General features: G+C 31.3%; 1 protein-coding gene across 2 annotated transcripts in view; it reads right to left on the reverse strand.

The window, feature by feature from the left end:
- The window catches only part of MYCBP2 (MYC binding protein 2), a gene marked incomplete at both ends in the record, with an annotated part of 205,740 nt that overhangs the window by 138,478 nt on the left and 43,760 nt on the right, over nt 1–23,502 (reverse strand). For both annotated transcript variants that reach the window (XM_084234986.1, XM_084234987.1), the window contains 10 exons: nt 4,656–4,763; nt 9,011–9,112; nt 9,426–9,571; nt 12,299–12,503; nt 15,472–15,630; nt 18,049–18,213; nt 19,669–19,873; nt 20,842–20,918; nt 22,311–22,449; nt 22,593–22,666. In XM_084234986.1, the coding sequence (XP_084091112.1) occupies nt 4,656–4,763; nt 9,011–9,112; nt 9,426–9,571; nt 12,299–12,503; nt 15,472–15,630; nt 18,049–18,213; nt 19,669–19,873; nt 20,842–20,918; nt 22,311–22,449; nt 22,593–22,666 (1,380 nt within the window). The remainder of the gene's footprint in view (nt 1–4,655; nt 4,764–9,010; nt 9,113–9,425; nt 9,572–12,298; nt 12,504–15,471; nt 15,631–18,048; nt 18,214–19,668; nt 19,874–20,841; nt 20,919–22,310; nt 22,450–22,592; nt 22,667–23,502) is intronic.

The following is a 23,502-nucleotide window of genomic DNA, read 5'->3' on the forward strand; positions in this document are numbered from 1 at the left end:
AATTCAGTTTTATTAACTTCAAGCAATATAGATTATAGATTAAGCTAAATGTTACAATAAAAATGTGGTTACCTACATTATAATTCAAAATAGGCCTATATTACATAAAAATGTACCATAAACATAAAAGTCCTTTAACATACAAGAATTAATTGCTGGACCCAGAGGCTGAAGGCACGTTGAAGGAATCCTTCATTTCTTGAGCCCTTGGTTTGATAAGCTAGTGATTTTAGACAGGTTTTCCCTTATAAGTATGACCCTGAAAATTCAGAGGAAGAAATTATTTTGAATTTTTTACTCAAAAAAAAAAAAAAAGAAGAATCACAAATACTGCATCTAAAATGTCATAAATTCTGAATTAGTGAGAGGTTTTACTATATAGCAGGATAAAGAATATGATTCCTCTTGTGCTAAATTATCTTATGTGGGTTTGCCAATTAAATATGCAAGAATGAATGGGCTTTTAAAAAAATTACAACAGTTAGATAAAATTCAAAATGAAATATACTCCTAGTTCAGAGACTCCTCATCTAGGAAAAACAGTGTAATGGTTAAGTATAAACAAGGGGCTATACAAAAAGGAGTGTTTTCCAAAGATTATTTAAATAAAGTGATATATGTACAGAAATTTTCCAGCTTTATCTTAGTTGGCAAAAATACATATTAAAAACAAATCCGGTTTAACACAGAAAACAAACCGTATTTATATGATTGCAAGACTTAATTAAATTCAATATTAAAAGCCCATTCCACTTTGTGTAAATGTACTGATGCCAAGTTAGAAGCTTTTCATGTGAATTTACCATTTTGCCCTCTTGAGTGAAAGATTAAGTGTAGACATAAATCCCACAATAGAGCCATGGTAACACAGTAAGAGGGAAGGAGGAGGGAGGAAAAGCCTAGTAACTGAATAAAACCATAGTGATTAAATGAGCAGTAAGCAGCTATTATCTGAAGGTAAAAATTATCGTAAAAATACTTTGGTCAAATTAAGCTAAATAAATCTATATCTATACAAAATAATTCCTCAATTATAAGAGATGATGAAAATATTATTACAAGTCAAAAAAGAGGGATGAAGTTCTTGATTATTATTAGCAGCAGTGGCAGGATTTAAAAAGTTATCTTTATGTAGTACTTGATGTCTGTTATGAAAATCAAACACAATTCTAATAAATTAAAATTTGTAAAAGTTTATCAAAGGAAAAAAGGTGCTTTTAAATAGACAAAAATTTAGTGTAACAAAAAATTTGCGAAATTCAATAATATTATGCTCAGGTTCATTATTCAGTAATATGTTAATGAGTAGCAATAAGAACTAATTTCAGATTTGTAGGAAGAACAGGTCTGAACAATCTTTATAAATGGACGTTAGGTATAAGTACATCTGCATTTTTCCTAAGATGAGTATGTTCATAATATCATGTGACTTGAAACTTTAACAGCTATAAAGCTTGGGCATATATATCTAAAATATTATGTGTTTCTGTGCCTATATAAGTTATACATATTTCTCTACCAAAAAGAAAAAAGTACAGAGTATCTATTTTTTTATTTCAATTTTTGTTTAAATCTACACCTTTGGGTAATATCACGAAATTGTCAAAGAATACAAAGAGCACCTTGAGAAAATAATGAAAATAAAATAGCAGAAGTAACTGCAATTACAATTTAATAAGAGCTTCCTCTGTGCTAAACACTGTGAAAACTTAAATAACACAGTGGTTAAGTATTTTTGGTCAGTGGAACTGAAAAGACTGGATTAGAATCCTAACACTACCATTTGCTAGTTGTATAAAAACTGGACACTGGATCTTTTCAAGTCAGGTTTTCGATCTCTAAAACAGCAATACGGATATATTTTCCTCATGAGTATTAAATGAAGTGACAGATGAAAAGTGTTCAATCAATAGTCACTATTGCCATTTTCTTTCTTTAATCAACACACTTTGCATTTGAAAAAACCAAGGCTCAAAAGGGTTAGGTAGCCAGCACAATGTATTAAGCAGTAGAGCAGAGCTGGAGTTTAATCAAAAATAATGCTTACACATTTTACTACCACTAAATGACTGACATCCTAAACCTTGTAAAAATAAATTATACATTAAGTATACATTAAGAAAACTCAAATTTTGTGCCTTTGGGGTAACTCTAAAAGAAAATAATTCAGTTCAAAGAATTAAAGGTAACATTCACAGAGGATTTCTATTTGTAAGGATGTGTGTGTGTGTGTGTTATATACATATGTGTGTACTATACACACATACACACACACAATCTTCATGGCAACATAACAAGTTGAGAATTATCATTCCTATTTTTTAAAATAAGGAAACTGCAGTCAAAGAGATAAATTTGTGAATGACCATAGGTAGAAAATACCCACAGACATTTATCTGTGTGCCTCTGGATTTTCACATCAGTCACTTCAGGACATGTATCAAAACTATCTCCAGAACAATTTGGATGTTCCTAACTAGGTATATTCTATTAATCTTTTTTGCTACGTAAAGGACTGAATAGCTGAAACAATGACAATTCAGATGTCTCTCTGAAATACATTCTGTGGTTACATTTTTAAAATAACTTATTATATGTCATATGGATTACATGTTACTTATTGATTCAGCCGTAAATATTTTATTTTGCCTCTGGTCAAAACTTCCCTGTTACAGGATGGACTCCACAATTTCTGTGAATGTCCTCCAATCACACACATCTCTTCAACTTTCAATCTTAGAACTCATTCCTCTTAAAAATAAATTCACAGTTCTTACCCTCCATACTCTCCCCCCAGAAAAATCAAAGTCTTGAAAATTTTAACTATTATCATTCAATAATTTGTACCACCAATTAAATGTAAGACAGAATATGGCAGTGAATATAGTTAATTTCTCAGTGGATAAACTGGAAGACAAACAAGTAAAGAAAATACAAAAAAAAAAAAATTGCATGTAGAAAAAAAATCAGAAAAAATATTTATTAGAAGACTATGACTATATGTAGTTAAGAGTAAAAGCAGTGAATGATGAGATGATTAAATGACAATGAATTCAAAGGGGATAAAGGAGAGAGAAATTTGCAGGTACATAGGAATTACTGGGAGGTATAGGGAACCACTTATTATTCAGTTACAATTTAAATTAATTCTGGAAGTAAAGAGATCAAGAGTGACTATGAAGTTCTTCCAAGTTGCTACAAGTATATAAAGAGCCTTGTTATAAAATAATCATGTGGCAGACAAGACTGAAGGTATGTCTGGCTATGATGAGTAATTTCTATAGCTAATCAACATGTATTGTAAAAAGTACATTTTAAACTTGTAACCTTAACCTTCCTTTAGCATTTTATTTTAAAATTCTGGAAAAAAATAAACCTATTTGTCCATTAAGGCACATGATTATGCATAAGATTTAAACTACTTCATGAAATGTGAATACTTCCATATAATTTTGAGGGGGAAAAAAGACACCAAGAAAATCTGTCGTAATAGTGACACATTAGAAAATACAAAATCAGAGATGGTAACTAATATATATAGCAGACCCCAAATATGATGATTAATCAAATCAGATTTGAAATACTCTCAGTTTTTCTGCACATATGTATCTTAAGTAGTGCTCCATTTGTGCTTTTACCAAAAACAGGGGTCTTGTCTGCTTAATTTCATGCTTTTACTTTGAGAGGCAAACTAACAGGTTGAGAGAGGTAAATATAATAAAGTTGAATACATTACATTTTGCATGTGAGCTTTTAAATAAAATTAATCTGTAATAGTTTTGCAGAAAAGGTAAAAAATTAGCTAGATTAATTAATATATATGGAATTTTTTAAACTTTCTGTTTTATGGGTTTATCTTAGACATTTAAGAAAATACTACTGAAAGTTGTACTAGTCAAAGACCCTCTGGATCACATGCAGGCATTCAAGGCAAAATTTATACATAAATTTAAAAATTCCCTGGATTAAGTTCTTTACTGATTTTAGTTTGTCCCATAATCTGTGGTTTAAAAGAGTATTTTCTATAGGGATATTTTAAATTAATCCAGAAATCTGAGATCTCAAAGAATAATACAGAAATAGATTCCTAATGGCTCATAGACTTGTTTAGAACACTGACAGGTTCTGAAGACAAAAGAGGGACAACACAACTATTTGCTTACACCTATTTCTATTTAACTCTCTATGGATGTTATATATATAAACTTAATATTAAAAGAATGGAAAAGAGTAACAGCAGTGAACTCATTATCGCTTTATACATTTAATAACTTTGTCAATTCTAAAGCAAATAGAGTTTTAAAAAACAGCAAAATGTCAGATGGCAGTCACCAATAAGCAGAAAATACAGGCTGAAAAATAGAAAGTAATATTTATCTTTTTCTAACTACCTTTTACTTTACAAAATATGAAAGGAAATGGAAAAGAACAAGATATAAAATATCCTCTTTATTGAAGCTAACAATACAAAAATAAAATGATAAACAGTCACTGAAAACAGTATTACTTTAAATGTGTTCTTTCTCCTCAGGCTATACAATAAATGATAGAAGCAAAGTAGAAGAATTAGGTTGTGCATTTTCCCAGAGACAAAATTCAAGTGAGTGGAAGAATTGGGAAAGTATCCCACCTAGTTGATAAGGAAGACCAAATACCTTTGTGCTTGTCCCGTTTATGCTTTAGCTGTGCTGGATGGGATCTGAGTCTGGCTAGAGCCTGTTCTCGATGGTTCATAAAAATAGGGCCAGCAAATACAAGGGGGCCTGAGGAGAAACATTTTGTATGTGCATAGAAAAGCTCACAAATGAAAACACTACAATGAATAAAAATAATTCAAACTGAAAATTAGCATGAAAATTTATTCTTAACTGTTTTGGACATTATACTTTCCTCCTAATTCCCCAACTCTAACACCCCATCCCCAGCCATAACCTAATCAGCATTCCATACACATGGTAATATCTTTAACATCATTTATAAAGTACAAGTTCTACCTCATAAAATTATCAGGTTATTACTAATAGTCTCAAATATATGACCATAAAGTTCAATCAAGTAAATCAAATTCTCTTACATGTATTTTAAAATAACATATATATTCAAACCCACTAAACCATACATTCATTAAAAGCAAATCATTTAGCAGTGAAACAAAGAAAAATCAATTTGTAAATTAATGATTAAATTTAACAAGATATTCAAGATTTAATATCCACATCAGTCTTGCTACAAAACCAAGAAAGACATGTTAACTATACTCTGTCATAGAGGTAAGAAATCAAGGTAGTAAAAACAAAATGAAAAATTACTGTGATTTGTTTATATTTAGGAATATACACATATATACACATACGTATATGTAAATATATATATAAATTCACTACTTTATACAGATAGAATTGTAGAAGTTGCATTTGATTTTCTAGAAGAGATAAATTTAAATTTATGTATGATTTCTGGGAGCACATACATAAAATCAGAAACAAGGATAAGGTGAGCTTCATGTTGATGCCAAAGAGGGGAATATAATAAAAATAAAATTTTTGGTACATTATTTTTTTATAAAATCCCCTTTCTCAAGCTTTACTATGAACCTATATATATATATATAAAATACATACATGGCTTACAATTATTTCCTTTTATATAAAGAAAAACTTAATAGCCAAATTAATTTGAATAAAATTTCAAAATTATTATTTTCCCATTATTATTTAGCTTAAGAAGAAAAACTTTAAATTATACCTTAAATGTTTAGTTCTTTTATTACAGAACTAAAGCTTCCTTGAGTTTTATCAACATCAAAAATGCCTCCAAGTTTCACAACGCTCTAAATTTGACAGCTAAGAAGCTACCAGTATTTGAAAAGGGATTTCACAATGCACCCAAAAAAGCCCATTTCTTCATGATCCTCTCTGTAACTTCAGCTCTACTTAATTTTTCTAACAATGGAGCAAAATGAAATTACTGCCCAATGATAAAATTTGAAATGTCGAATTAAATACCAAAGAACCTTTTATTAAACATCAAAAAATGGACAAAAAAAACATATTTCAATTATGTCTCTAAACATAGACAAAAATGCAGGCAGTACCGATTCAATGAATAATCAAGAATAACATTGTTATTAAAGATAGAAATAAGATACTTTAATGTTAATAGAATTAAATATTATTTCCCAGTAATGAAGGATTATTTCGAAATAAGATTATATACATTGACTTCCATATTTAAAATACAGTAAAATGGGACATGTTTCAAACATAGACAAAATGTCTTATTTCTTCAATATGCTTTAATTTCCAGTTGCCCTGCCAATGCATATAAATCATTTCTTAAAAAATGAAATGATGTCCATCTGCACAAAAGAACTGTAAATATTAAAATAAAATATTAAATTGTATTATCATTTACTGATTTTTATGGTTTCTTGGAATGTTATTTTTTCCCATAAAAATTTTATACTCACAATATTCACAGTTATTTAGTTTTTCACTAAATTCAATCCTTTTAGTGTCTTTTGATACATAAATCTAGAAGGCCCACCATAATCACACCTAGAAAGCAAACCATCTCAACTTAAATTAAATCAACATTTAAAGTAATAACCTATCAGTCTCTAAAATACTCTTTTACCCCATAGGCTAAAATAATTATTCCTACAAATAGTTCAGTCATTTATTTAATCATCAAACAACTAATGTAACAGACACTAAGATATCATGGATAAAATAACAAAGTGAAAGATCTCACTAGAACTTAGTTCACTAGGGAATCCAGGAATTTTAAAAAAGGACTGCAATATAATTGTGACAAATGTTATAAAGTCTGTAGACATTATGATGAATAACAATCAAATCAAGTTGGGTGAATCAGACATGTTTCAGAGAGTAAGTCTGATAAAAGAGAAGGAAGACAGACAAGAAAGGGCATTCTAGGTAAAAAGAGTAAGATTTATAAGAAAGTATGAAGATGTTAAACAACAATCTTGATGATCAATAAAAAAACACTAGCTGAAATAGAAGGGCAATAGGGTTATTAAACAGAAAAGTGGTGGGAAATAAATTTGGATGTATCACAAAACAGATAATTTAAATCTTTATATCATGAACTTTATTGAAGAGGTGATGCAATATTCATGAAGTGTTTTCAATTAGTCAGCAAGGCCATATTAAGCACTGATAAATTTCAGGCTATACAAAGCAACAACTGCCATTAATAAAGTCCATAAGGAAGATCCAAACCATTAAGAAAAGATATTTATTATATATTCTGTTTACCAAAAGACAAGAGGGTGATAATGTGTAAGAAAGGGCTCAACTAAAAAGTAAGGATAAGGCAATTTTTGTGCACTAACAATTTGAAGAAGTATTTCTATATATTGGCTGCAGATGAGGCTAATTTATCACAAAATATACACCAACAGCCTAGACTCTAAATATATGCTTGTAAGGCAGGTACAACAATATAATTCCTGTAAATATTTAAATAATGGAGCTTTTTAACTTTAAATAGGTAGTTTATGTTTTAAAGGTCTATGACACATTTTAAAATAAACAGTAAAAGAATATTCTATAACCACAAAGTTTTGTTAAATACACAATGTATATTTTGTAATGTTCTTACTTCTAATACACAGAAATATACTATACATAAGGAAGAACAGCATTTTATAGAAGAAGAAAAAAGATTAACAAGATATACAGCTTTAAGCAAGTAATTAAATATCATCACCAGAATTTGCTACTTTGGTTGAAAGACAAGAAATTGCTGGGTTTGGTAGGTCAATTCATCTTATTCAAAAACCTAACATTTCCAAAAAAGAAAAAACAGGTAGTATAAAGATACACCAATGATAAAACCTAAGCAAATCACATCATTATCATAAAAGAAATTATTATATGATACCACATATAATAAAGACCCAGAATGTAAATTTTACCCTATTTTGTACAAACGTTTAATTTGCAATTTTGCAACATAGTTACATAATGTAAAAAAATGAGGGTATATATATTAATCATTGAAATATTCTTTAAGTGCAATGATTCTATGTAAACAAACACTGTATGTAACTACAAATATTTACTGTATCAAATAATCAACATTGATTATCAGACACTATAAAGAGTAATCTTCAATTTCCTAAATATGTTTTACAACTTAAGTTTAATAAAAACAACTTACATGTGTGCTACATATTGCTTAGTCAATTTTACAAAAAAAAAAAATACTTAGAAAAAAACTGTGATGATGGATAAATGGGTAATACGATTTATCTCAATTATCAAATATGTCATTTCTAAAAAAAAATTATATACCTCTGTACAATCTGTATTAATCAGGCAAAGAAAAGACTCTATTGGGCAACAATAGCTCTAGTAATATTTGTAACACACCTCTGCTTGTCAGATATATATTAAAATACCATTATGATCACTAGTTAAGTGTATTTTTAGGCTGTGAAATGGTCATAAATAATGAGGAAAAGATAGATAATAAATCTAACTGTATTAATACCTGCAGTCTTTACAACTTACCCCTCCTGTATATAAGCAGAATAAGCTTTTTTCCAAAAAAAAAAAAAAAAAAAAAAAAACAACTGAAAGCATAATTATGTACTGGATTGGAAGGAAGAGGGGCAGGACTATGCCCAAATGATAATGATCATAAATGACTACAAAAACAAAATACTGTCTTAAGCTAATTTGTTGCTGTTAAATAGGTGAGTCCAAAATCTGAGTAAAACATTAGATCTTAGAATTCATATTTTTTAAAGAGTTGCCATTGCTAATTGTTCTTGATGTTGGCAGATGGCACAATAATTCTTAACATGCTACTGAACTAAATGTATGTGATTAACATAATTGTAAACATCTTAAATATTTTCACATTGCTAATTTTTATTTTAGTTTCTGTAAATCAGCCTATTAGGTAAACATTTCAGTGGTCTAAGTCTAGGGTAAGAAAATGGATTTTCATATACTTTCTCTAGGCAGTCACAACTTACCTCTTCCTTCCTCTAATCTGTGTCTCCTGATGACACGCTGTCGTTTTTCTTCTTGTCGTAACTGAAGGTGTTCTTCAATGTTAACCCCAGGTACTGGGACAGCTAATGATTGACAAAAATAAATTAACTAAAAATTTAAAATACCTATATATAAAATACCTATATAACAGACATGAAAGTTAAACGAAATTCAAGAAAGTAAAAGCTAATAAAAATACTGTCTAAAACACAAATTTTTACTGCAAGAATCTTAGCAGAAAGGGAAGAATCTTATCCTTTAGTGATATATTATCAATGGCCAAATAAGTAGTATTATACAATTAACAATCATCTTAATTTTCTGACACAGGAAGTGCTCAAACTACCAGAATTACTTAGTTGAGGACAAGATGCTTAGTACAATGAGTCAAATTACCTAACAGAAGATCTAAAGGTATCATCTCTTTCACTGCATCAAGAATTCCTCTTTGTCTTGCCTCTTGACCATCCAACTCTCTTGCACAAGCCTTGCAACATCCACATACAGCACAGCCAGATTCTCCAGAACCACAACCACATATGCTTAAAAATAAACAAACAAATAAATACTTCTATTCTTTCCTTAAAATTCTTTTCTAACATTTTTCTGCTTTTTTTAAGTTAAATGAATCATCAATGTAATCACATCTTCAGAACAGATCAGTTTTAAAGAAAAGTTATGAATAGATTAATAATTAAAAGAAGAGCTCATCCAACTGGTATATTTCCACAAAAAATACAAATGAATTCTGCTATCTTCAAAGTCATTATTAACAAAATCTTTTAAAAGTCTTCACAATTAGTGAAGCACCAGCAGCTTTACAGCAGGTAAAGAATGGGTTGGTTGGCTAACAAACAGTTCTCTCCAAAGAAATGAAGAGTGGCAGTCTTCCATAAGCACAGCTGTAAGTTAGGACTCCTTTCCCTCCCTCTCCTTTATATGCTTATCATCTCCCATTCTCTCTTTTCACTGTGTCTGATTGCCTATTCTTTTGCTCCTTTATTGTCCTTTTACTACTTCTAACTAAGCACACAGCACTTGATTGTAAGATAAAAGATAAGAACACTACCAGAAGTTGACTAGAAGGTCAGTGAATAAATTTTTAGTCACATATTTTGTAGGTGTATAAGTTGTAGTTTTAATACTACTTGTTGGGTAAGTCCTGGTTATCCAGATCTGTGGGGGTACAAGAAGGCTCTACCCAACAGCAGTTTTGCAAGAAATAGCTAGTGCCCTATGAAGCTCCTCTCTTTTAAAAGCCAGTGTTACTGACAATTTATAGGATCACTTACTACATCAGTGAGGAATAACGCAATATGTTCTACTGAATTGTCTGTGGAGAGTTTTAAAAGTATTTCATTCTAAAAAATGTAGTCAAAAGTTTATGACAATTAAGTCATCATTAAAGTGCCTACTGTCCTGACATATATTCCTATGCCGAATCTTTTCATTTCTACTTCATAAATGAAATTCTGGGGGAAAAGCATCTAAAGTTGAATAATAAATTTTAAGGACTAGAGGATTAAAAAATTCATCTATGATATTTATTAGCTGCTTAATTTCAGAAACTGGGGATACTTCATTTTAAAGAAAATAACTTGGGAGAAATACAGGGGGGTAAAGTTCAACTCCAACTTTGCTGAAGAAAAATTACAGAATCATTCTATATCTAAATTAAATTAAAAAATAAGTTAGGGACTTTTTCTTTTTTTAAGATTTATTTATGTATGTATGTATGTATGTATGTATGTATGTATATATGTATGCAAGCAATGGATACAGTCAGAAGCGCTGGAGAGTGAGAGCATTCACCAGAGCCAGAATGGGGAACAGAACAGGCAGACTGACGAAATACACTGCAGAGGGGATCAGCGGGCGCAGCAGGAGAGGTCTGCGCACCATGTGGGACCCTCCTCGGTGGCCAGGGATCGAACCGGCACTGCAGAGGCTGCAGGCAGCTTTGCAGCCCAGCGCTCAACTGCTGCGCCACCAGGGGAGGCCCAAGTTAGGGACTTAAATATAGTAAACAGAGTCAAATATACAGCTTTGAAGAGGAAATATCTTTTGATAAAAAAGAGACAAAAGGCCTGCTTACATATGATTTATTTAGCTATGGCGGGTCAAGTAAAAACCTAGAAATATATTCATAGGAAACCCAGGCATTAATTGGGAAAAAAAGCAACTGATAACTACAGATGGGTCAGACAGGGAGGTAAGAGATGAGGAAGTACCTGGGTTCATGTTGGGCTGTCCTTCACAATATTCGCCCTCCTTCTCAAAGTCAGCTAATTGTCATAATTAATCTGATTCTACAAAACTCAGAGCTATCATAATACAAAGTCTAGCACAATTAATTGATGTTACAAAGGATACCCCATTATGTCACACTGGTTACAAATGACAACACAAAAATAGAACTCAAATTTTCCCAGGATTCTGAGGAAAAATTGATTCTGCCACACTCACATATTAATTTTAAGATGACAATAATATAGAAACCTAAAAAAAAAATATGTGATCCAACAAGAGTAAAGAGGATAAATACAACAGATATAATGCAATTTTAGAAAAGGCAATTCCTAAACCTCCTAACATCTTAAAAAGTAAGTTTAATTTAGGACCTCCCTGGTGGTGCAAGGGGTTAAGACACAACCTATGAAGCTAGCTGCAGTCACTGCAGCACAAGTTCGATCCCCAGCCAGGGAGCTATCCACATGGTGCAAAAGACCTCTCCTGACTCGCCTGCTGCTCCCCTCAGCAGTGTATTTCAGTCACACTGACTGTTCTGCTCCCCACTCTGTCTCTGGTGAATACTCTTACCCCCCACACCTCTGGCCTGTACCCCAGTTCTTGTATGCATAAATAAATAAATCTTAAAAAAAAGAAAGTTTAATTTACAATAAATTTACATATCTCTAATTAAGTACTCTAAAATACTTGTTAATTCTACTCCGAAGATTCAAGAGCAACAAAAATCAACAGATATTTGGTATTAAAGCAAAACAAATACAAATGAAGGCAGAGCCTAAGTCTTCAAATTCATGATTTGTTTTTAAATAATGGTCTAAATGAATCAAATAAAAGCAATCTTAAATAAAAATGATACTAACTTAGAGATTTTTATAATATAAAACAATTATAAGAATTCTTATAACAGAAGAATTTAATACTAATGCAGCAGAATATACTGTGGGATAATTTTGAAAAGGAGTAAGTGTTCTGCACACTTTCTACTTATTTTATTTCTTCAATATTAGTAATTTTCTTACCCTCCTGGGACTCTGTCTGGACGCCCACTACTGACACAACTGGCTCCATAACCTGTACAGTCTCCACAGACAGTACACACCATGCACTGCTCCAGCTTCCATTTATGCATGCCAGGAGGGCACATCATGGACTTCTCATCTTTCTCATCTAGTTCTTCTTCCAGATCTTCATCCATGGCTGTTGCCATATTTTCAACTCCAAACCCTATTTGACAGATAAATTTATAATTTTTAATAGATTAGTCCCATGTCTAAACTGATAATTATACTTTCCTGTTAAAAAATACCTAAGATATAATAATCCAAGTAAATATACAAAGAAATGCTAAAATATAGAAGCAACAAAAATAAAATTAAAAATAGAAATTCTATTCCTAGAATTCTACTCCAAGAGAAAATAATACGTATTTCCACAAATAATTACGAGGCCAATATTAGCACAGCAACAACAATCATAATATACAAAACTAGAAACTACATAGCTGTCCCCCACAAAAATAGAAAAGGTTTAGAAAAGGTGATATAGTCACATAATTTATTACTATACAATGATGAGAGTGAACAATCTATTTGTAACAATGTGGATGAAACTCATAAACATAAAGTTGACTGAAAAGAAACTAGACACTATTGCTACATAGCTGCAATTATATAAAGTACAAAAGTATGTAAAACTAATTTTTGCTGTCAACTGGAAAGGACCATAAAGAGAACTTCCTGGGTGCTGGTTACATATAATCTCTTGATCTGGGTGCTGACTACATGAAAATGTTTGTGAAAATTCATGAAGATTCACATTTTAGCTATGTATGTTTTTCTGCATGTATGTGGTTGTCTGAAACAACAAATAGAAAACTGCAAAAAATCCCAAGTGATAACCATCACATTGGCAAAAATCAATCTGTCAACACTAATTATTGAAGAGATGTGGAAAATCAAACTTTATCAATGAGAGTATATACTGGTACAATCTCTTCCAAGGGAAATTTAATAAAGCTAAAATCTACAACACAGAAATTACACTAAAGAAGATCTTACACGCTTGCCAGGAAACACGTACAAAGGAAGTTTTAAAATGATCTATAACATTGAAAAATTAAAAATAAACTCACGTGTCATCAAAAGTATAAACTGTTATATGCTGGTGATATGCCTTATTACACAAGTAACATGAAGCATCTAGATTTATATGTACCAACATAGATATATTTCAAACACAATGGTAAGACAGAAAAAAAAATTTGCAGAAAAATATGAAAGATTAGCACTTATAAAATGACACACTATTTTTATATGTAAAATCACTATATTTTCACATATAAAATATATGCAAACAAATATATAGAACATGATCAAAGGGATATTTGTCAAAATCATGATCATGCATGATTAGTTCTAAAGAGATTAGTTCTGATTAGTTCTGATCTTACAAGGGAAATACAGGACATTTAAATATTAACTATATATTTTTCAACTGAAAAATGATAACATGGTGGCAGATATACACCTTTTTTCATTTCTGTATTATTTTCTGTATTTTTCCCAATATTTAAAAAAATCTTCAAAAATTTTACTTATGGGCCTGCCAGTGGCGCAAGCACCGCACTATGAAGCAATCCGTGGCCTCTGCAGCACGAGTTCGATCCCTAGCCAGCCAGGGAGAAACCCACACGGTGAAGCTGGCCTCTCCTATCTTGCCCGCTGCTCCCCTCAGCAGTGTATTTCAGTCAGTCTGCCTGTTCTGTTCCCTACTCTGTTTCTGGTGAATCCTCTCACCCTCCACATCTCTGGCCTGTACCCCAGCTCTTGTATGCATAAATGAATAAATCTTTAAAAAAAAAATTTTACTTATGTTCCTTATAACTGCAACCTGTTTTCCTTTGTGTGTCTTACTTTATTAGTCTGCTTTTTAATTCTCCACTTACTACTAGACTGAGTATAATTCCTATTGAGTGAAAAATTTCTTTAACAATTTTATTTAGATCATTACAAAACTTATACTAAGAATCCAGAACATAGGTACACATGTATGCCAAATTTTCAGAGGTGTTTAAGAATAATAAACAATTCTATTTAACTATGAACACCTATGAAACTCATATAACACTGTGGGCACTTACAAAACTCATAATATGAATATATATTCGTATTATGTTTAGAAAACTAAACTAATTCTCTTATTTTTGTCCAAAATCGTGGTTTACAAGTTTATCAAGAAGAAAATACTTTTCCAATTGGGTGTAATCCATTTCTGTCTTTTGTTCTTTTAAAAAAAAAAAAATCAATGTGCTTGAACAGACTTGCTTCAACAGTATTTTAAACACACACACACACACACACACACACACACACACACACACACACGGTGAGGGTAAAAAAAATAGTAGACTCTTTATATCCAGATGTGTTTGCCATTAAGAAGCGCCCCCCCAAAAGCTAAACTTGTTTTTGTTAATTGAAACAGATTTTAACATTCAAACTCATTTGTACTTCAGACACAGTTGAATGGTTACTTGTAATACTATTTGTTTCCAATTTTCCAGTTTCATTCAAAATTAAAAACAAAAACAAACAAACAAAAAACAAAACAAATTGGTGAAGGATACAGGAGAGCACTGATAGCAGGCAGAAAAATTTAGACTAAGAATTAAGTAGACACAAACTATTAAAAGAAAAAACAAACAGTATGTATGGGTTAGTATGAGAGTTAGGACTGGATACAGTACAGAAAGTGCATCAACAATTTAGCTCTTAATAAGGGGTCAAATATTCATAAGGATTATTCTTCATTCGCAAGAACTATTTAAATTACAGACAAGGCATTCTGCTAAACAGATCATCATATTTTCCAGATAGACTGTCCCCAAAAATGGTTCCCACTGAAAGCAGGTGGTATAAAAAGAATTAATAATAACACTTACAAATGCTAACTCAGAGATTCTCTTATATTTTTATATAAAATTAAGAAAAACAAACAAGTTAGCAAGTTCATTTGCTCAGAAATTAAAAATCTGTAAGTAATTAGATTATTCCAATACTGTCAAATAAAAAAATTCAGTGCTATTTCTAATTTACAAGTATGATATCAGAGGTTTACTTATTTGAAAAGTGTTCTTTTGAAAAGCTAATGAAAGGACAATACAAAATTTAATACCCACAGATTCAACACCTACCTTTCCCACCTTGGTTCATGGCACCAGTGTCTCGCCCACACTGTCCTTTATTATTTACACCAAATGTCCAAACTTCCCCATTCTTCATTAAGACACAAGTGTGAGCTTTGCCCATAGCTACCTGAGTTACAAAATGGCCCTTCAAATCTGTTACCAAGCCTGTAGAAAGGATACAAATTTGATTAAGAAACAACAACAAAGTCTTTCCTGAGGCCTAATAAATCATCAGTCTAAAGAGGACTATCTCAATGCATAACTTCTCATTCCTGAGGCAAAATAACTCACCAAAATGGGAAACAAGTAGTCAAAAGACTAGAAGGGAATCAGTAAATTAATTTTGTCATTTGGTAATGAAAACTCAAAAATCTTAAACTGTTACATAATTCTGATCTGGGACAAATTTTTTATTGTGGCATTAACTCAATCATGATCTCCTAAATGACTGTGCTAAATGACAACATCTATCAACAATTCTCTAAAGGGTCATTACTTTTCAAACCTTGTGGTCTGATTACAAAGCAGCCCATGAATCATGTTCTTTACATGCTTTGACTAGCATCTGGCAAAATGGAGTGAAGCACTTACCAGAGTATAATGAAATAACATTGTTTTTGTAGACACCTGTGAGATTCTCCAAAGTCGTATTTCTCAATCCTTTGAAACCTACAATGCTTTCTTCAAAATCCAATACATAGCTACTTCCTAAACTTCACTTACATTACTTTCATTACACCTGTCACATGCAAGTACCATTCATTATCCTCTTAATATTTCTTGCATCAACTTTAACTTGAATGAAGCATTTTTAATCTTATCAAGTAGTAACCAAAATAAAAAATTGTTGATTATTTCCAAAAATACATTAAAATAACAACACTTCAAAAAGTTAAAAGTATTTGTTTTATTTAAATTACAAGTAATAGCATTCCTATATCGTACACTGGAAGAACTATTTAACATTATTAGCTCAGATATCACTTGCTCAAGGTGATCTTCCCATTCACACTAGACAAGCTTAGGTCATTTTGTTAAGTATAACTTGAACAACCCCACCCCCCCATTTATAACTTAGTTTACTTGAAAAAGAATGTATCTATATATAGCAACACCATTTATTATAACCAAAGAATTGTGCCAAAAATTTCATAAGCATTATCTCCTAAAATCTTGTAACAAACATATGAAGCAGGTAATATCTTCTGTTACTCTTAACAGGTGGGGAAAAAAAAAAAAAAGACAGTTTCTGAAAAGTTAAGTAACTTAAGCTAGCTAGGCAAATAAAAAGTGGCATCACCAGGATTTGAATCAAGACCCATAACCATTAAGCTACATTTCTCTAATATTAAGTTCTATAATGGCCAACTACCTCTCAGATCCCAAAAATGAAAGGGATCACATCTGTCTGGTTCACTAATCCCCTACATATTCTCTGTGCTCAATAAAAATACATGTTGGAGGGCCTCCCTGGTGGTGCAAGGGGTTAAGCACCATACTGTGAAGCAATCCGCAGCCTTTGTAGCACAAGTTCAATTCCCGGCTGCAACCCACATGGCGCAGCAGACCACTCCTGACTCGCCCACTGCTCCCCTCAGCAGTGTACTTTGGTCATTCCGCTGTTCTGTTCCCCACTCTGTCTCTAGTGAATCCTCTCACTCCCCGCATCTCTGGCCTGTACCCCAGCTCTTGTATGAACAAATAAATAAATCTTTTTAAAAAAATCCAACAGGATTTCAGCAAGCAATAGTTATAGTGAGTATTATTTTCAAACTAGACATGAGCCCACCCCGAAAGTTTGATTCACTGACAGTTGAAGCCAACTCACATTATTATATGGTACAGTTCAACATAATAATTACTAAAAATGTTCAACATATCACCAGCATAAGACAATCAAACTTCCAATTGTAAACTTCATTAATTCTGGTTTCCTTTTTAAAGAAATTCATAGGCTTTGCATATTACCTCATATAAAATCCTTCTTGTTGGGTTGCCACAATCATTAAACTCATTTCTAAAACTAAAAAGAAAACCTAGCAAACTAATATGATGAGTATGTGAGATCAGAAGTCCATAAATACAAAATCCTTTAGTTGGCTAGTTCTATCCCTCATATCCACTACTTAAGCTGTCGGTTTCTCAGTCTCTCAACATGTAATTCTTGAGACCCTACTATGTACTAGACACTGAGCTAGGCACTGGGGGATTATAGTAAATAAAAGAGAGTCTTTCCCCAACTACCTACTAGGGGAGATAAATAAATCATTAATTATAAACTAGGTATATTATTCAAATCACTTTACAGGGGCACTAGCCAAAACATGTCACATAAACATCTGAGGATAGGAAAAGTTTTCCAGAGAAACTAAGGGCTAAGGGAGAGCTGTACTAATAGAATCCATGATAGACTAAATAAAACTGGTTCCCAACAATGTAACAGGAAAGAATCACAAAATGTTATTATTTGGCAAGAAACATGAAAAATGTAGGCAAAGTGTTAATTTTCTAGACTTATTTTGTAATACATAATTTCTAATATTGAATCTTCTTTACATAAAAGTTAAATGGTATTTAACTTACTTGAACTATCAGAGTAAATGGCATCTTTTCCAAACATGTATAGCTCTCCATCTTTAGAAATAACAGAACTACTTCCATTATTGCAGGCTGTATACACCACAATCTTCCCTTCCATCTTAATTATCTTTTTAGGTTTATAGGGTTTTGACTGTCGTCTGCTTTTAGCTTAAAAACAAACAAAAACAACAACCAACAAAATATAATTTAAGGCATCTATGTACAAATAAAAACAATGGTTTGTATATAAAGTGCAAGGAAAAAACATTATTTGCATTCATGGTAGGCTTTCTTTCTCCCTCCCTATTTGTTATTTTCACAAAGCCCTGGGTTTCCAAACAAGTCAGTTAAAATGAGTCAAGATGCAAGCCTCACCTGGTTAGTTAATGTTTAGGCAATCAGATACTCTTCTTTGTAGCACAGTGAAATTACTAAAAAAAACCACCAATTTTTCTACAAGTTTCTAGAGAGCCCAATCTCTTTATTGGTTATTTACTTTATCAACAGCATTCAATTATCACATATATATGTATTAAAATATTTAATATATAAATATATTATGAGTCCCTTTTCTCTCAAATTAATATATATTTTATTCCTAAGCTAGATGCTGGAAACAAAATCAGTTCTGTATTCATTCAGCACATATTTACTAAGTAGCTATATGTAATCAATGAGAGATTGCAAGAGAGGGAAATAAAGTCAAGGAAGAAAGGGAATAAATTTAAATGTAAGAGCTTCAAGCAGACTGCGCTTAAAAACTCCTGAAATGAGCAAGGATAAGAAAATAACAACTCCTTCATTCAATGCTTTTCTTTAATGACTCAGAATAAAAACATATTGCTTACTGGGTACAATTCTAGGACTTGAAATATTTTATTTTTCATATAACATGATCCATATACATCTATGGCAATTAAGTTATCTGTTGTTCAAGGAAAGAAATAGTAATGTCCTCTGAATGCTAAAAGGAACCTTCAACATTCTTAAACTGAAATTTCTGACAGATGGTAGTAAACACCATGGCTATTTTAATGTATTTTTTTTTTTCAGGGTAAGTTTTACTTACACATGATTTTTGCATAGAGATGTTAACTTCAAACCTAAAATTCAGCTACCCCCACTGTGCTATAATGTATAAAGTACAAAAGAAGTTACAAGAAGATAAAAATGTTACTGTGAGGAAGAACTAAAGAGAGATACATAAAGAAGAGGTAAACAAAATGGTTTATTTTTTCATCATAAATACCAAAAGAACAGTAATCTAGAACTGACATTATTACACAAGGTTATACAGGTTTACTTCATTCTTAACTATATATTTCTTCTATAGTTTTAAGTTACCTAAAATAATATATTGGTATAAATTTTTCAAAAAAATGCCAACTGACAAAACAGGACAAGCAAATAGGTTCAGATGAATAACCACGTGTCCATGAAGCATGTAACATTTACTCCAAAATAAAATCACCAGTTCTTTAATAAGCAGCATAACCATCACTAAATATGCCTACTGTAAAATCCTCTATTAACTTGAAGAAGTTAGTGTTATTTAAATTGCTATACATCATGCTAATAAATGCAACAGTATTTTGACTGAATCCCAGTTGAAGAGACACTTACTTGATTCTCCATCTTCTCCTTTACTAGCAGATCCTGTAAAGAATATGCTTCCATCTTCTGCAACTAAAAGGGCATGAGAGCCATCATGTCCAACTGAGAAGTGTACAATCTTTGGAGATTTCGTAATTGGCAGCTCAACCCATTTTCCTGCTGAAGGGCCACCTTGTTTGATTCCAAGACTTTGGTACTTGCCTGTGTAATATATCTTTATATATACAAAAAAAGAGTAAGGAACAAGGGAGGGACCGTGGGGAGAAGGAAAGAAAGAAGGAGGGAGAGACAAAGGGAAGAAAAGAAAAAGGAATTATTATGCCTCTTGGAGTAAACAGTATACCAGGTTTCACCTATTATTTAATATGAATAATTTTAAGCACAACTGGCACCATTTTGATAAATTTTAAAAAATTTCATGTTTTATTAAAAGATAAAAATCAAAAGAATCCAACTGTCTTTGTATATTATACAATTTCTGTGAGCAGAAGAGGAGAAAAACAGGCATGTATTTCAAAATAAAAATAGTTCATAATAATTTTTTTCATATTTGCTCTAGATACTTAAAATGGGAATATCCTAAATAGATATGAACAAACACACTTCATAATTACACTTCAAGCTTACAATAATAGGAAATTCCTACAATGCTCAAATTTTTTCCCAGTATAAAAAAGATTTACATACAATCTTCCTGTATTTGCTTAGCAATTCAAATTTCGGAATTATGTAACCATCTTATTTTATCTATACACCCACTAGATAAGAAAGAAGTTTCTCTCCCTATAGACTACCTCGACAACTATAATTTAAGAATACATGCCCCTACTTTCTCCAACTTCTAGTCTGTGTATTTCCATACATTTAAAGAAATTTGCAATAGATATCTTATTTATCAAAATAAGTATGCAAATTCACCCATACCAAAAAATTACAAAGGTCTCCATAATAAAAATTATTTGTAAAAATATAACATTTTATAAAACTTAGTTTTATATTCTTACATGTCGTAGTTTTCTTTTTAAAAAAATACTATTGCAACATCAATAAAATTTTACCATATAATTTTAAATGAAAATTAAAGTGATCATGCTTAAACATGTAAACCGTATAAACTAATTACCTGATAATGCCAACTATCTTTGAAAACAGAGAATTTTTAATCCTAAAAGAGTAATTTACCTTTCCATTTGCTGTTTTCATTAGTGCAAATTCTCGTCCTGCACCAAGAATTGCTGACTCTTCATCAAATCCTGTACCTAATAATATTAACAAGACTAATAAATACTACTATTTAATATGAATACTTTCAAGCATAATTTGCACTATTTTGATTGTTTAAAAATGACAAAATGTGAATTTTTTAAAATATACTAGTATAAGATATATACTAGCCAAAGACAGATAAAGGCATTATAAGCTTCCTCAGTTGTTCTAAACTAATGCCAATTTATTTTTTTAATTAAAAAAATATGAATCAGTGTGAGCAATATTCCTGATTTAATAAATAACCAAATTTTCACTGAGCATCTATTAGGTTCAGGCATTATTGTAACATGCCCTGCCCTAATTGATCCACACAACTATATTGGCTGGCTTATAAATAAACAAACATAAACCTTGGTGAGGTTTGTCAGATACAGGGTTCATTGGGTTTGAATAATGCTATGCCGTTATTCGAATTAAGGTATTTCTGATTCTCTGTTTCATGATTTTCCCACAAAAGAACATTTCATATAGCTATTCCATGAATCTGAATAAATACGTTTGCATATACACAAACAGATCCCTATGCATACTTTCAAATGGTAAAATTGTAAGCAATTATATATGCCAATTTTATAATTTTGTCTAATTGCACAAGCTATTAATTCATTTATGGATTTTTAAAATTTAAAAACTATAATTTTAATTTAATGTTTTTATATGAAAGAATTATAAAAACATTATATAAAATATGCAAATTAAAACACTACAGTTCAAGCCTATTAAACTTAATGAGAAACAGTCAAAAAAGATGGATTTTGCATAAAACCCCACAGTTTAAAAACGGCACTATTAAATCTAGAGTAGCATGGCAAACCAAAACAGAGACCCTAGTGAGAACTAGAGCTCCTAATTTTTACTATGTCACCAAAAGTATGCTGGGCCCAGAAAATACTCTGCAGTTATCTATATTTCTATGACCAAATAAAAGATTGTCAGCTAGGCCAATTACCATTTCACAAACTATGACTATCCTGAAAATCTGTTCAAATAAAATTTCAATGAGAGAATTATGCATATTATTGTAGTAATATCTACAAAAGAAGTTTCCAAATTTTAAACTGAATAAAGATGGAACACAGTTATGTCCAAAAATACTATATAGCTATAGTTCTTATCAAACACATAAGTTTATTTTCTTTTGCTCTATTCAAAATGAAAAAGGAGAATTGTCACTTCCTTAAAATCATCTTCAAATATCATACTTTACCTAAAGGTTGTATTTCATTTTCAAGCACATATACTAATTCCTATGTGTGCTTTACAATAATAACAAAAGAGCTGTTAAAATAGCAGTTACACTGCTTAAAACACAATGTTAGCTTTTAAAAAGTAGATAAACACAAAATTAAAATATGGGAGAAAGGCTTATTTGACAGTCTTACTTATAATATGCAAGTCCTTTTCCAGATCAAATAGTGAGATACCACAGGCATGTAAGCATTTTCTGGCTAGTTTAAGTTGTAATTCTTGTTGTAGCACAGGTTCAGTGCTTGTGGCAAATATTCTGACAACAAAGCCATCCTAAAAAAAATAAAATATCCATAGTATTATGTTGCAAAAATTGGGTCTTTTATGGCTCTGTACATTATATAATAAAAACAAAATACTTTCAGAGAAAAGGATTCCATTTACACCAACTATTCATGATTCAGAGTACTACTTACATCTCTTGAAGCAGCTATCTGATTAATATATTCTCCATCAGTGAATAAAATATTTTGACCTTCAGTGTGGCAATCTGCGCAAAAGGAACAAAAAGTAATTATATTACAAAAGGAACACCTTACAAAATGATTTTACTCCTCTGTTGAAGTCAGAATGAGAGTTCTCCACGCAATAAGGATAAACTTAAACTCAAAGGGAGACTGTGCTTTTTAATAAAAAATTACAAATGAGTGGAAACTGAAAAACTGAACTAATAACATTCATTACACTTCCTGTTTACAAATATAAATCTTCCATAATCAAGGACCTGAGAGCACACCTAACTTCAAAATGAATTAGTATTAGATACAATCTGATAGTAAACATGCACCATGATGAGCACACTATAATACTGGTTATAATCATTTCAATACAATCACATGCAAGGTAGGCAACACTCTATCCTCAGACATACACCACAGTCATTAGTGTCACAGAAAAATACAGATAGACCTAAACCTTCTGTATTTGGAGCCTATGGTGTCCAACACAGATATCCCTTGCTTTATCACATAGATAATATTCAAAACTGGGTATAGAGTTCCAGTTAGCAGTTCAATGTTTATTACCAGAACTTCTAGCACTTACCATGCTCTATACTTTTTAAAAATTCATCCTTCACAGAATAGACAGATCTTTCCTTTTTTCTATAAGTCATCACATATTTTGGCTAGAATACCAATTCTGTAGATACTCTATAGATCTTTGTGAAACAGTGCACTATATACTTTGATCAAAAGAATACACAAGGCAATTACAAGGGATACCAGTGTCACAGAAGGACCACTGGGACATGTGTTAGTGATTGCTGCTAAAAAACATGAAACTACAAGCAAAATCAACATCTAAGTATAAACTGTATCCTTTTGG

This window comes from Talpa europaea (genome assembly GCF_964194135.1).
Source record: "Talpa europaea genome assembly, chromosome: 6".
In the NCBI taxonomy this organism is placed as follows: Eukaryota; Metazoa; Chordata; class Mammalia; order Eulipotyphla; family Talpidae; genus Talpa; species Talpa europaea.